The 15,892-nt window shown below is 46.2% G+C and overlaps 1 protein-coding gene and 1 long non-coding RNA gene across 3 annotated transcripts; both read right to left on the bottom strand.

Moving 5' to 3' along the window:
• Positions 1-7,420: 7,420 nt before the first annotated feature.
• Positions 7,421-9,938, bottom strand: LOC132466512 (C-type lectin domain family 4 member M-like). The gene is made up of 3 exons (XM_060063764.1): positions 9,850-9,938; positions 8,445-8,631; positions 7,421-7,581 (listed from the first exon to the last, which is right to left on the bottom strand). Exons 1-3 carry the CDS (start codon positions 9,936-9,938, stop codon positions 7,468-7,470), a joined length of 390 nt encoding a protein of 129 aa, XP_059919747.1. The 3' UTR covers positions 7,421-7,467.
• Positions 9,939-10,893: 955 nt separating this feature from the next.
• LOC132466353 (uncharacterized) lies at positions 10,894-14,622 on the bottom strand. 2 transcript variants are annotated; one of them, XR_009527843.1, is made up of 3 exons: positions 14,280-14,622; positions 13,321-13,476; positions 10,894-10,995 (listed from the first exon to the last, which is right to left on the bottom strand). It is a non-coding gene; the product is annotated as an uncharacterized LOC132466353 (long non-coding RNA). The 2 variants fall into 2 exon arrangements; XR_009527844.1 differs by having other exon boundaries at positions 14,325-14,622.
• Between the last annotated feature and the right edge of the window lie 1,270 nt (positions 14,623-15,892).

The following is a 15,892-nucleotide window of genomic DNA, read 5'->3' as shown; positions in this document are numbered from 1 at the left end:
AGAGGGAGGGAGAGGCAGAAGGGTTAGAGAGAGAGAGGGGCGGAGGGAGTTTGAGGGAAAGGGAGGAAGTGAGAGAGGGAGGATAGGAAGAAGGATAGAGAGAGAGGAGGGGGGAGAGACGGAGAGGAAGGGAGGAAGAGGCGGGCTTGAATCCGCCTTCATCAAATCACAATGCGGATCGGAGGGAGTTGACCAACTCCAGCTTTGTTCTAACTTAGTGGGACTGAGTACAAAGTGATGCAACATGCAGACGGCGAGGAGATCAACCTGGAGCACTTTGGATCCACTTTGTGTGCGTCCTGCAACGGGCTCCCATACCACTGACTGGAGTGGATTTAATTCCTTCTTCCTTCTTGTTTTGTAGCATAACATTTTAGGTAGCAAGAATCAGAAGATGCTTTTTGGGGGAGAGGAGTTACTATAATAAGATGAGGAACTTATCCCCGAGAAGATGCGCACCGGGATCGATAGTCCTGCAGGAGTCTACTGTTGTTTCTTTCCGTCACGGGACCTTGGTGCCTTCATGAGGACTAAAGAGGTTTATTATGGCGAGACTTTGGGAATACTTTGCAGTATTTACACACAGGGTTGGATAATAGGCATCGCTATTTGGAGATTCAGCTCTATATCATGCTCTAGTGGTTTACAGAGTCCAGAGAGTGGATGCATTATAGGCATGGACTTTGTCTGAGAAGAAAGGTGGACTGGGCTCATCAACCATGGTGCTCACAGGTCGGGCTCTAGGTCGGTCTCACAGTGTTTTACTGCTATTATGGACCCTGTCCCAGTACTCCGCCTCCAGCCAGGTCTGCCAGGAGTTCCGCGTCCATGAGGAGCAACCGGTCCGTACGCATGTGGGGACCATCGAGACGCGCCCGGGCTTCACCTACCGCTTCAGTGAGACCCACAGACTGTTGGCGATCAACAGCTCCACCGGGGCCATCTACAACTCCAGGGTGATCGAAAGGGACGTTTTGCAAAGTCATGTCATCAATGTTGTGGTGCTCTCCAGCCAGCCTACGTACCCCACGGAGGTGCGGATCCTGGTGTTGGATATTAACGACAACTTTGTGGTCCACACCCTCAGGTCCCTAACCTAAGTCTGATCAAAGTGGCGAGCGTTCTGGACCGGGAGCGGGTCTCCACCTCCAACCACACTGTGTCGTGTTGGACAACGGCCACCCCACAGCCCGCTCCTCCTTCACCAGCCTGATGATCTTTGTGAACGACGTTGTGGGGGGACGTGCGACGTCTGGCCTGCAGGGGGAGTATGGGCAGGTTGGGAGAGCACCGGATTGGCTGGGGGGATTGGACCTGAGTGCGGGCAGGTGTCGGCACTCAGGCCAATCAGGGAGTGTTTGTATTTATGTGCCTGCTTTTGTCTTGTAGTGAGGTGGGGAATCCAGGAAGGATTGGGAGGAGAAAGGAGCGGATCGCCACCAGAGATCGCGCCAAACAGACTTTGATTTACGTTTTGTCTTATTGCCCTTGGTTTATACGTTTATGGAAAGCAATAAAAGAACTTCCTTGGGGAAACAGCAAAACCTGTGTCCAGCGCTCAATTGACCCGTTACAGACGTCAACGACCACCCGCCCATCTTCCAGGAGGCCCAGTTCCGAGTGGACATCAGCGAGGACATCCCCACGGGGAGCTACATCAAAAAAAAAAAACGGCGACTCCGGGCAGAACGCCAACCTGCTGGTTCTCCATCAGCAAGAACATTGGCCTGGTGACCAGCGCGGCGCCGCTGGACCGTTAGGAGGCCTCCCACATTGTGCTCAACATCAGCGCCAAGGACCAGGGGCTGCAGCCCAAGATCTCCTACACACAGCTGCTGGTGAACATCACATACGTCAACGACCAGGTGCCAACCTTCGCACAGAGGTCGTACCACGTGACCCTGGCGGAGCACGCCCCCGCGGGCAGCGAGCTACTGCTGCTGACCGCATCCGACGACAGGGGGAGACTGAGCTGGACAACAGGCCCGTGTTCTACCCTGTGCAGTATTTCGCCGACGTGTAGGAGCACGAGCCGCTGGGCTCCTACAAAGGGGAAACGCAACTGAAGCCTAACAGGGAATGGTCCTCAACACCATCATCACCTACCTGATCACCTCCGGGGACCAGCGAGGGGTCTTCACCATCAACGGCGGCGGGCAGATTGCCGCGGCCAGCCAGGTGGACCGAGAGGAGTAGGGGTTCTACCAGCTGAAGGTGGTGGCCCGGGCTGGGGTCGTCACCGGAGAGGCCCTGGTCAACATCACCGTGAAGGACCTGAACGACAACGCCCCCCACTTCCTGGATGCCGTGGAGCACGTCAGCATCAGCACCTATCCACTCTTTCCTGCAGCAGTTTGGCTCGTATGTTGTCGGTCTTCGCGGGGACACTAGTCGGGCTAGCTTCCCTGGCTCATCCCTCCTTCCTGTGTTGAGGATGATTTCGCCGCGCTCCCAGCCCGTCTGTGCCAGGCCCATCTCAGGGCCTTCGATAGGATAACTGCAGGCTACAGCCGCGTCTATTACAGAGGCCCAGAGGATGAACCCAAAACCAGCTGAAACACAAGCCTTGTGGAATTTACATTTTTCCGTATCTCCCTCTCTTCTGTTAATTCCATTAAAGCAGCCCTCAGTGCCCCTTTAAATTGTTATCCCCAATGACAACATCATAATGCTCCACGAGCTTCAAAAGTTGGTATTTTCTGAAACCATTCAAAATTGCCTCAGAGGGAGATTGAACAAAACTACTGGCAGAAGCCATGACACAACAGATTTGATTACTGGGATGCAAATATAATGAGAACTTCCCCACTAACTGCCTATCCAAAACTAAATAATCTCAACCCTAGTGTTCATGCAGTTTGCGGTGGGTATATTTATGCACTGTAAACCAGCCGGTTTGAAAAGCGATCTGCAAGCAGACAACCCCCAAGAACCTTTGGACGTTCTCCCGAGGCAATTGTCCGAAAACAATTGACAATACCCACGTTGCCACAGCACTACTAAAAGGATTAAAAAACAAAACAAAAAAAATTCACGCAACCCAAAGGGGAAACGCAACTGAAGCCTAACAGGGAATGTTTAAATTCAGACATGTGCTCACCATTTTACATTTACATTTAGGGCATTTAGCAGACGCTTTTATCCAAAGTGACTTACAATAAGTACATTTGTCATAAGAAGTGCATCAATATATCGCTGTCGGTACAGAAAGGGTGTTCATAGAACCAAGTGCAAGTACCACAATCGCTAGGCTAATAAATTCCCTGTGTTACAGCCATGATAGCAGCTACTGCAGTTGCTACACAGTTGAGTACTACAATACAATACAATACAATACAATACAATACAATACAATACAATACAATACAGTGTACAATGGTGGCCAGAAGGGGGGGGGGGTGGCTATGCAGTGTCGAGGTGGACTCTGAACAGGTGAGTCTTGAGTCTTTTTCGGAAGATATTGAGCGACTCTGCGGTCCTGAGAGCGGCAGGGAGCTCGTTCCACCACTGAGAAAACCGAGAAAAGTTGTGACTTTGCTGAACGGCCTTTGCTAGCTCTTAGCAATGGCGGTTCCAGACGTCCAGCTGAGGTAGTTGAGCGGAGGGATCCTACTACAGGGAGCCAGTGGAGGTCCCGGAAGAGGGGGGTCACATGGGAGAACTTCGGTAGGTTGAACACGAGGCGCGCTGCCGCATTCTGGATGCGCTGCAAAGGTTTAATAGCAGAGGCAGGAAGTCCAGCCAGGAGTGAGTTGCAGTAGTCGAGGCGGGAGATGACCAGTGATTGGACTAGAAGCTGAGCTGCTTCCCTTGTGAGGAAGGGCCGGATTCTGCGAATGTTGTAAAGTGCAAATCTGCAGGATCGGGCGACCGCAGTGATGTTTTCAGTGCAGGATAACTGATTGTCCAATACCACACCGAGGTTTCTGGCAGTTGGAGAGGGAGATACAGTGATGTTCTCGACAGTGACCAGGAGGAGAAGGAGTCACTTGATCAGGGCTGCTTTATAGGCTCCTGAGCCAAGCCTGCTCAGGTGAGCTGCATCTTGTTAGGTGATTTGGCTCCACCAACCAGCGCCCTGCAAGACAGAACAAACCAGAAAAAACACCACAACACAAAGGCAACCCTGTGGCCGTCACACTTTGTATTGGTGTTTTCTTGTGTATTTTATGCCTTGATATGTGTCTTCGCATTTTTAGAAAAGCACAGTATAAATACACTTATTCTATCATCATTATTATGAATATAATTTTCTTTATGATTATCATTATTATCATCAACTTCAGCAACGTTTGTCATTTGTTTCTGAGCCAGATCTTTCTACATGTCTGGTAATAAAGGAGATAAAGGAGATAGAGCACAATATAACTCAGTTCATGAACAAATACTACTAATCCTGATGTGGGAGGATTCTACTCCTGGGTTCATGATCAGCTGCTGAGTCCCACATGAATCCCTCTGAGACCAGGACATGAATCCCTCTGAGACCAGGACATGAATCCCTCTGAGACCAGGAAATGAATCCCTCTGAGACCAGGACATAAATCCCTCTGAGACCAGGACATGAATCCCTCTGAAACCAGGACATGAATCCCTCTGAGACCAGGACATGAATCCCTCTGAGACCAGGGGATGAACAGCGGCCAGTTTTGGATTTTAATTTTTTTATATTTTATGCGATAAAAGATAAATATTGAAAGATAACCCATTCAGTATTATGACTTGGTGCTCGTGCAACAGGGGACAGGAGCAATATTATAACGTTAATATCAAGTATCCAATTTGAAACAGCTGGCGTTTTGAGCCTTTTAAAACCGCCTTTTACTGAGTGTGATATCTCTGGGTGGTGCATGTGGCGCTGTGTCAAATAAAGGCTATTTTGCCTCTGAAAGGCGGTCAATAAAGATTTGTTTTGACACAGACCGACTCGTGGGTCTTTGTTCACTGTTCTAGATCGATAGACTTCTGAACCTTATTTCCAAGTTTTGATGGAGTAAGTAGAGCTTCTAGAAGTCGTCCAACCATGCGACATCCTGAAGGACCAGTCCAGTGGAACCAGCAGTGAGGTGGAATCATCTTCCTGATGTTGGGACGATTGGGAAGGCGCTCCTCCGATGTTAGAACCCCTCCCCTTCCCCACAGGTACGACACATATTCACAGTTTAAAATACCTAATATCACGAAAGGTTTTGCTATTTTCTGTTGATAAACATGGTGATGGGTTTTTCTTGGGGATTATTGATTATCGACTATAAAGCATAGCTAAAGATTAACACATTGCTGGACAGGTGATGGTCGTCTGCAAGGCTAAGGCTTCAAACTGTTGTGAACTTCAGTCTATTGCTTCAGTTTATAGAGCCAATGTTCTCAGCCAGAGTGAATTAAAATAATCAAGGCTTTGAGGCTATGCAGCCCATATGAGGCTAATGTTGAAATGATGCACGAAATATCACCTCATTCTATTGACATTTATAGTGATATCCGCTGCTAATGAAAATAAATTATGAATGAAAAGGTTTCCCTCACACAGTCAACTTTGGTTTGTTACAGTTGTGTTACACACACCTTCTGATCTGAGGAAGACATGGTAGGCTTGAATAATGAATGCTTTATGTTAACGATGAAACAACATGTTTTGTTACAGAAATATTCCTTATGTGTATTCACCATAATCATTGTATATAATTTTCCACTGATGGCACATACATTCTACAGACATGCCTCAGGCAATGAATAATCACGGTACAATCACAGAACACAAGCGAGCAGAAGAGGCAGGCAAGTGACAGTATAGTTAACCAGTACAGTCACCTCAAAATTTGATCTGATAAATGTATAGATTTGACAACATAACAACAAAAATATGAAGCATTAAAACGTCATAGTGTACATCTGGTGACAATCAGAGATCACATCCAGACACCTCCAGACATCACTACACAACCAGAACTCAATAGACACATCCAGACATCAATAGATGCATCCAGAATTCAGGATGCAGGATTCTGGAGAAAAAAAACAACTATATATTGCTGTCGCTACAGTAAGGATGTTCGTAGAAACAAGTGCCAAGCACTAACAATCGCGAGGTTAACCCATTCCCTGTAAAGATCACAAGACAGATCCAGACATCAGCAGGTACATCCGGACATACCCCGAGCAACATCCTAAAATCCCCTGGTGATGGACACATCAATCCCCATACCAAACACATTGACTCTCTACTTCTCACAAATGCAGCCGTTTAACGCAGAACATTTGTCGTCGTTCCATTCTCCGCCAGGCGTTCCGTTCTGTTTTGTTTTTTTGAGGAACTCGCCACAGTCCTGATTGCCACCGTGGCTGTTAGGCTGGTTCGTCCCCCAATACCTGCAGCAGATGATCCAAAGCGAAAAAAGTGTTTTCTCTAAGTCCACAACACTTTACATCTAGTCATCTAGGCACACATGAGGCTGAGAACCTTCAAAGCACACAATCAATATTGGAGAAATTCCCAGTGGGAGCTCTCTACCAAATAAACCAATAAAATAATAATAATTTTTAAAAAAAGTTGGAAAGGTGTGGTCCCATCAATAGTGATAGGGTGTTGCTCGTTCTCCCATAAACAAACAAACCGATTTCAAACTGATACAGCAGAGGCAGGTCTTGTCCCCGCTGATTAGCCAACAGACTGGCAGAGCTGGACCGGAAACGCTATCGGTCAATGGTTCCAGGAAACAGAGTTTGATGGATTCACAACGCACAAATGAAGCAGAACTATTTTACAATTCAAAAGCAAGCGAGCTTGACGGTTCACTTGATGCGGGCCGCTACAGGGAGCCATCGGGTGGGGTTTGTCCAGGGCACAGTGGGGCTACCGGGACCACTTCTGCTCACTTCCCGAATAGATCTGACCCCAACACTTTGGCTTTCATATGCTTTTTTTTTATTTAATGATAGAGCAAGATAGACAGGAAGGAATAGGAGAGGGGAGGACATACAGCAAAGGACTACGTGCATGAATTTAATCCGGATCGCTGTCATTAGTACTAAGACTTATTGGTCAAAGTACTCCGTGGCCTACTGCTTAAGGAGTTGGACTGCCAAACGGAGGGTGGCCGGTTCAAAACCAATTCCGGAGAAAAAAGAAATGTGGACGAGGGGGGAGTAGTTGTGCAGCACTCTCCTATGTCCTCAACCCCGAATGAGGTTCCTTTGAGCAAGGCACCCGAAACTGCTCTCCCTGCAAGTGTGCCCCCATGTGTGTGGAATTCTGACAATGTCACTCCTCTGTGTGTGTGCATGTGTTCACCGGCTCCCGGATGGGTCGAAAGCAGAGAAAGAAATTCACCTAAAAAGGGACAATAAAGGATAACTTAACATAATGGTACGTGCTCTACCAAGTGAGCCCCGGGGGTGCCCCCTAACTCCGACAGCCTAAATGATGGGATAGTTGACTAGCTGGGAGGGAGATGACCTAAGGTTAACTCACGATGTATTGAGGGTGGTTCCGTCCACCCAGGTCCAAACCCCTTCGGTCCTGATGTCACTCAAACCCATCCAGCTCTGCATATTGTCCGGGAGCAAACTATTGACAAATACCTTCAAAGATATATATGTGGGAAGAAATAAGAAAGAGTGTAAGAGCTTGGTTGAATTATACTTGCATTCTCATTCTCATCCTGATTCAGGATTCTGGGAAATCAGGTGATAATTAGATGATTAGATGAAGATGATGACGAAGCAGGCGAGCCCACTGATTTCACACACTGAGGGGTATGTTGGGTTAGTGGCGAGGAGAATAGAATAATCACGTGAAGCTTTCCAATACAATATGCATCATTAGGTGTAGTTGATTTAGCTGCAACAAATGACTTGCACCTCTTACTGCTATTCACCGGCTGGTGATTTATTTGCAATAAATGAAGAAATGACACACAAACAGACAGCAAACTAACGAGGCAACAGGGCGAGGTGTGCACCAAAGAGGAGAATCTCCCAGTCCATCCCCAGTAGTCCCTGGTGCACTGGTCATACTGGTGCTCCCGTGAGGTCGCTGTTAGTCCATTCCTTCAGCCAACCAATGGCGTAGCAAAGTCATGCAAAACGTTTACACTGACATTCACATTTACAATGAGGGCATTAAGTAGACGCTTTTATCCAAAGCGACATACAATAAGTACATTTCTCAGAAGAAGGAGATCAATATATCGCTGTCGGTACAGTAAGGATGTTCATATCAGCCATTGCAAAGCACTAAAATTCGTCAGGATAACCCATTCCCTGTATACAACAATGATAGCTAGGATAAGATGCGACACAGTGCTAACCACTAAAAAAAAAATCGGCGGCACCTATTGTAAACTAAACATAATGACAGATCATGGTGGAAGGTCTTTCCCAATCGCCCAACAGGAGCCCCTTTAGATGTTAGGAGTAGTGCGTCCCAGTTGGTTCCTCCTCACCTGCTCCTCTCTGCTGTTGATGATCACCAGGGCGGCCTGTTGGCTCTTGCAGTACTGGTGGCTGTTCTCCCAGGTCCTCTTAGAAGTATAGACTCTGTAACAACTGCACTGGAACTTAATCCATCCCAGAGGACACCTCCGGGCTGCAAATAGATACAGGGTTATAAGAATCACAGTTAAAGGCCCCCTGGTTGATCACCAGGTGTGGTGTTGATGAGCCATCATGAGCCATGTCACGATCCCCCCTCTAGTGGCATCACACGGGGGTGTCCACCAGATGTACGTAGGATAGACCAGACTACCAGCGGTCTCAATACAGTATATATTAGGGCTTTAATACAAATGTCTTTGATTGTGACGGACACATCGGTTCAGCCAGCTTGGCGTCCCCAAATCCAAATAGATGTAGAAATGGATCTATATTACTGAGTCCAAAATACACTTTAATTATTTTGTACCACCACATGTATATACTTTGTATATGTAGCCAAAACAACTCTACTTACATTCAACTGCATCACTCAGGGCTTTGACCTCCTTCTTGAGTTCGGAACTTGAGCCCTGTAGCTGGTCTCTATCTTTGGTAAGGGTGCTTAACCGGCCCTGTAGCTGGTCTTTCTCTTTGGTAAGGGTGCCAAAACGGGCCTGTAGCTGGTCTCTCTCTCTGGTAAGGGTGCGAGCCTGGCCCTGTAGCTGGTCTCTCTCTTTAGTAAGGGTGCTAAACCGGCCCTGTAGCTGGTCTTTCTCTTTGGTAAGGGTGCTAAACCGGCCCTGTTGCTGGTCTCTCTCTTCGGTAAGGGTGTTAAACAGTCCCTGTAGCTGGTCTCTCTCTTTGGTAAGGGTGCTAAACCGGCCCTGTTGCTGGTCTCTCTCTTTAGTAAGGGTGCCAAAACGGCCCTGTAGCTGGTCCCTCTCTGATGTGAGGGTGCTAGCCTGTCCCTGTAGCTGGTCTCTCTCTTTAGTAAGGGTGCTAAACCGGCCCTGTAGCTGGTCTCTTTCTTTGGTAAGGGTGCTAATCCGGCCCTGTAGCTGGTCTCTCTCTTTAGTAAGGGTGCCAAACCGGCTCTGTAGCTGGTCTCGCTCTGAGGTAAGGGTGCTAGCCTGTCCCTGTAGCTGGTCTCTCTCTTTGGTAAGGGTACTAGCCTGGCCCTGTAGCTGGTCTCTCTCTTTGATAAGGGTGCGAGCCTGGCCCTGTACCTGGTCTCTCTCTTTGGTAAGGGTGCTAGCCTGGCCCTGTTGCTGGTCTCTCTCTTTAGTAAGGGTGCTAAGCCGGCCCTGTAGCTGGTCTCTTTCTTTAGTAAGGCTGCCAAACTGGCCCTGTAGCTGGTCTGTCTCTTGGGTCAAAGCGTGGTTGCCTAATTGAAGACTGGCTCTCTCGGCAGCCAGAGTCTGGTATCTATCTTGCAGATCCGTGCTGTTCCTCATCAGGTTCTTGTATCTCTCCTGTAGTTGCTCCTCCTGCTTGGCGAAGGCGTGGTGAAGCCTCTGGCCCATACCACCTCCAACTGAGAGCAGAGGGAATGGTGTCTTTATTACTATATATCATTGTATTATTATCATACAATATTATTATCGGTCCTTTAATAGTCTTGACATTAAGACGGGTTTTTGTTTTTTTCAGCTATGTGCCGGTTTACTTTGAATGTTTTCTTTGTTTTATAAACACAGGCATTAAAGGGTCACATTCTGCCATTTCCTTATACATTTACATTTAGCAGACGCTTTATCCAAAGCGACTAACAGCATGTACATTTGTCCGAAGAAAGAGAAACAACAATATATCGCTGACGGTACAGTAAGGATGTTCATAGAACCAAGTGATAACAATCGCTAGGTTAAGCTTTTCCCCTTCTACAACAAAGCTATGAAAAGATGCTGCACAATGCTAAATACTATTTTTAAGTATTAAAACGTACAACATACAATTAGAGGGTAAGAGTGCCTGATACAAGAGAGAACTGATTAAAACAATCGCCGTCCGCAACAAAGAGCTGTTGTCCGAAACCCAGTTCGAGCATTGAAGTAAACTTTCAGAATCTGACCAGGGAAGTCCCAGACCAATGACCTGAAAGCTCTTATTTTCCGTGATGTTTTTACAGTTAACGTTGCCGGCTGCGATTCATTTCCAACAAGCGGATGAATCAATACTCTCTGATTACTAGAAGGCTGAACGGGACAGACTTAAAGATGATTTGTGCTATAATGGTCCACAGTGCATGCCTGACCCCTAAATGTGGTCACATCTAGTGAGACTGCAAGATATCCATGTTTTTACTGCTAATGAAAATATAAATAAAAAAGGCTAAATGCAATGGCATTTATTTCGTTGATGTATCGAAACCCATCGATCCGTGACCCACCGTAAGAGAGTCAGTATATACATCTATGTTCGATGACCAAGACCTGTTCCTCACGTTCCAGGAGCACCAGATATCATGCAGACGTTACTCACAGTAAAACTGAGTTACGTTTCCAGCCAGGGACAAGGCACACAGCAGCAGCAGCCCAGCGGTCAGACACCTGTAGGGCCAGCACCGTTCCTTCAACCCCCCTGGAACAGAGCGAACCAGAGTTAACACGTTAGCCTAGCATAGCAACACGGTTGGGGGGGAGGTGGAGGAGAGGGATGGGGTGAGCTAGGTTTGGGGGAGGATATGGTGAGCAGGGGTGGGTGGAGGAGGATGAATGAATTGGGGAGGGTGGAGGAGGGTTAGGTGGAGGAGGGGGAGGTAGAGGAGAGGGTTGGTTGGGGAAGGTGAAGGGGGGCAGAGCTGAAGGAGAGAGTTTCTGTTGAGGTATGGTTGGGTAAAGGAAAGGGTGAGTTGGGGTGGGTGGAGGAGGATGAGGTGAAAGAGAGGGTAAGTGGGGGAGGATGGAGTAGGGTCAGTTGGAAAAGGTGAGTTGGAATGGGGGGAGGAGAGGGTGTGCTGGGGAGGGTGGAGGAGGGGTTAAGGTGAGGTGGGGTTGGGATGGGTGGAGGAAGGTGAGGTGGAGAAGAGAGTGAATAGGGGAGGAGGGGGAGTTGGAGGAAAGGGTCAGTTGGGGTGGGTGGAGGAGGGGTTTGTGTGAGGTGGAGCAGGGGTTTCGTTGGGTAGAGGTGGGGTTGAATTCAACCAAACATTCCTTTCTGATGCATGTATCCTGAAACATCCTAGTAAATTATATTATGAAATCATGCACAAATATTTTATTATATATAGCTCAAAATGAAACTTTACACAATAGAAGTTCGTACCCATGTAAAGTAACGTTTATTTTGAAATTAATTTGAACATGCACATGAGATCCACACTTGTTGAATGTCCTCATTTGCATAGGCAGAAACACCATTCATATGAATGAGAAATACATTTCTCATAACACTGCAAAGCTATTTTACAAACGGTGGAAGTGTGACCCGCCTGGTCTGAAATACTTGCTAACTACAAAAAGAGAAGCAGTTTTGGTGTCTGGCAAAATTATTTTAAAGAGCTGGAATGCCTGGAAAGTGTGTCTATCTGGTTTTACATCTGCCTTCTGTGTGAGAGTGATTCGCTTAGTTGGTAAGAATGACTTCTGCCTATAATCTTGTAATATTACCAACAATACCATTGTAAATCTACCAGCCAAAAATGTAATCTCACCACGTTAATAATGACAAAGATGGCTATTCTGAATTTCTTCTGATGTTATCTGCGAGGGGAATTTCATTAGGTAAGGCTTGTTGCAAACAAAAAAAAATAACTTAGAAAGCAACTGGAGGCAAGATTCTGCAAAACATTCTTAAGGTCAATACACGGTAAGTCTTTTTGTGGCAAGTGAACAAGGTAAGTGTGGCAAGTGACTTCAAATTTATCGTGTTTATGTAAAGGTTAATTTACTGAAGGGAAATGAATGTCTTAGTTTTTTAGCCACTGTTTTTTCTACTTCACGTGACTTCATGGCTTATTGGCCATAAGTCAATTAGGCCTAGTGTTGAGCTCATTTGCATTTTTTAATAGATTTTTCCAAGAAACTTGTAAAACAAAAAAGTTACTTTAATGGATACTTTCACTGTGTGAGGTTTGATTGTGATAGGAGTAAAGGAAAAAATGAGCCCATTAGGGCGTATTTTGGGCATATTCGATTAGTATACTGCTCATTTGCTATATCAAATTTGTTTTCAAAAAACTTGTAATACAAACAATTTTACTTATCATGGATACTTTCATTACATAATGTTTGATTTTGATAGTAGTAAAGGTAAAAAAATAGCCCCATTGGGGTGTATTGATGTCTGGCCATACAGGCACGCATCATTGATTGATAAGAATTAAACATATTTCCTCAACTAGGAATTCTTAGGACTTTTAGTATGTTGTTCTGGACACCTCATAGAAATTATCAATCCTGAAAAATATGAATGTTTTACAATTAGTTATATTTTTGGCTCCAAAATGAGTTACTTTGCCTGGACTATTAAGGACGACTGCCAGGAGACTGAGGACATTGGGAATCACACTCAGAAACTTTTGGTCGAGGGAGTAGAAGCTGCTATTATGGGAGAAATCAACCATCACTTTTATATATACTATGAGTAAAAGGAATGTATGGCTGACCGTCCTTGCCATATAAGGCAATTCTGACCATGTACCAAGGGCGGTCATATCATATGCAAAACAGCTCAGTTTGAAAGAATAAAAAGACCGGGATCGGACGACCCGGCAGTGTCTTTGCAAACCTTACTCGGCTTTGTTGTTGCTTCTTTGCGGGTAACAATAAAGTCTCTGTCAATACTTGATCCGGACTCACCGACTCCTCATGCTCTCTTAGTTAGTTGAAGTGATAGAACTCGGTTATTTCCTACCACACTATCATCTGTGTGCTGAAGTAGGTGTAGTGAAGAAGGGTGTGTTACCTTGAGGAACCATGAGGTTTCGGATCCCGTCTCCATCCATGTCCATCTGCTGCATTACTTCAGCCGCAGTCCGACACCTTCACCTCGAGGACTTCTTCTGGAGGTTCTCTAGATGCTGCTGGAGGACTTGTCTGGAGGTTCTCTAGATGAGGTCTCCTGGAGGTCATAGGGTTGCAGGCTGGTGTTATAAGCCAGCAGCCAGACCAATGGCAACCCTGCCTTAGCTGAATCTCTGAAGCTAAGCAGGTATGGGCTTGGTTAGTACAGGATGGGAGACCAACTGGGAACACTGAGTTGCTGCTGGAAGTGGTGTCGGGTGATGGGCAGTAGTTGGCTCTCTTCCTTCTGGCTAGAAACATCAATCCCGATGCCCCAGTGCAGTGACAAGGACACTGTACTGTTGAAGATATCGTCTTTCGGAGGAGAGGTAAAACCTAGGCTCATTTAATCTGGCCCTCTAATCATCCTCCTGTATAAATGGCTGACTAATTAATTCCCTCACTCTCCTCCCCAAGGAGGTGTTGGTGAGCGTTCTGGCGCCGATGGGCTGCCGTGCATTAGCCAAGCGGGTGCTAAACACTGGTGGTGGTTAGTGAGGCCACCCCCTGTATTGTAAGCACTTTGAGTTTCCAGAAAAAAAAAAGCGCTATATAAATTGAATTTATTATTAATATTATAAAGCCTATAGTTTTAATTCTTGGAGGATTATTAAATGAAACACTGCCTTGGTCCATTCAATTGTATTCATATCACACATTAATATATACATTCAATCTATGGATCAAATCGATTTGATGGAATAAACAAAATTATATTTAAAATGAATTTGAAATGAAATGATTACTTAGAACAGTATAATGAAATATTTTCAGCAAACGCTTTCATCCAAAACAACCAAATGAACAAGTTACTATGTTATTTAATTACAACCAAAACATAGTACCCCCGTTAATACTTACGGTGTGACGTTTTCAAAGGATTCTCTATGATGTAAGGATACTCACTCTGGAGGCTGAAGGTAGAGACGGACCACACACTCATCTGCGTCCCCACGGACTGAACAGCTACGTCACCCCATCCAAACCCACGGCTTTGAAGACCATCAGTTCCCTAAAGCAAGGGCGTTGAAACTGCTTCCAGTTTCACAATGTTCTCAAGTCAGCCCCCTTAAGTCCTGAGTTAAGAATTATTGAGGTCATTAGCAGACACCAGGGATCCTTTTTGCAGACAAAGCATCACATGGTTATGCAGCAAAAGAGATAGTATGGGAGATATGTGTTATCGAAAGGGGTTCGACTTTCCATCCACTCCCGCTCTAGGGCTTGTCTTACCTGTGGCCGCGTCACAGCCCAGTTCGGCTGTTCGCTCTGCAATTACATTACAATGACACACAGAAACAAAACAAGGTTTGTAAAATGAAATGAACATAATTCGGGTTCTACACACATTCTCCACAGTCATGAATCGGGGATGCCAACATTCGCTACCAAGGATTTGGCGGGTTAGTGAAGACCCTAGGTTCATCTTGTTGAACTAGGTGGTTTAGACGCATTAAACAGAGACCCATGGATTGACCTCTATTATATTCCAAACCAGTGTCAAGCAGCTCCCACATCTGAATCTTAGCTCTGTCCAGTCCAGGTCCACCCTTCTGAACTGCCCTAGAGAGCTTTCTCAAATAGCGGCCACAAACGTAAAGATGCTCAAGTTTGGATTGTGTGTTTACACGCCACTGGGCAAGCTGGCGGACTCAGAGACTGAGAGCGCAGCGTGAAGATGACCCTAACCCTCACTGCGTTTGAGCCGCTGGGATGATTCTGAATTTGAAAGCAGAGTAACATAGTAACATAGTCTATACCAAGTTACACAGTCTAGTTACCCTAAGATATAAAGTCTAGATATACTAAGTTACAAAGTCTAGTTATACTAATTAACAGTCTAGTTATCCTAAGATATAAAGTCTAGATATACTAAGTTACACATAGTCTAGTTACACAGGCCTCTTCTTCTCAGGGTTTCTCACACTCTGCTCTTCCATGCTGCAGCTTTCTGTTTCTGTTCCTGTTTCTGTTCTTACTCAGCAGGTACGAGTCCTCGCTGCTCAAGGGTTCCTACTGGGAGACCGGGGATGAACACGGTTCAAAGGAAGAGGGAAGTGTTTATGTGTGTGGTGGAGTTTGGTGTGTCTGTTTGGTGTTCATGTTCAATGTGTCTCAGTCGCAAAGCAGCCTGGGTAGGAGTTTACAATCGGTCACCGTGGAAACAGACGGAGATGGGGTGACGTCCAGGGCCCCAACATTGCTACCCTCTTTCAGGGGCAGTAAGATGGAGGGCTGCGTGGATGCTAAGGGGGGGCTCCCCCAGCCAGCCTTCCTTTACACCACCCACGCACATGCACACATCCGCACAAACACAAACACACACAAACACACACACACAGATACTAACGAACGCACATCGGCACATACACCCAGACTCACACAAACATATGCACACACACACACGCACGCACACACGCACGCAGGCAGGCACACACACGCACACAAACACACGCGCATCCCACCCAGCAAAC

This window comes from Gadus macrocephalus, chromosome 10 (genome assembly GCF_031168955.1).
Source record: "Gadus macrocephalus chromosome 10, ASM3116895v1".
NCBI lineage: Eukaryota > Metazoa > Chordata > Actinopteri > Gadiformes > Gadidae > Gadus > Gadus macrocephalus.
Note: the sequence above shows the minus strand (reverse complement) of the source record. Positions and strands in the feature narration are given on the sequence as shown.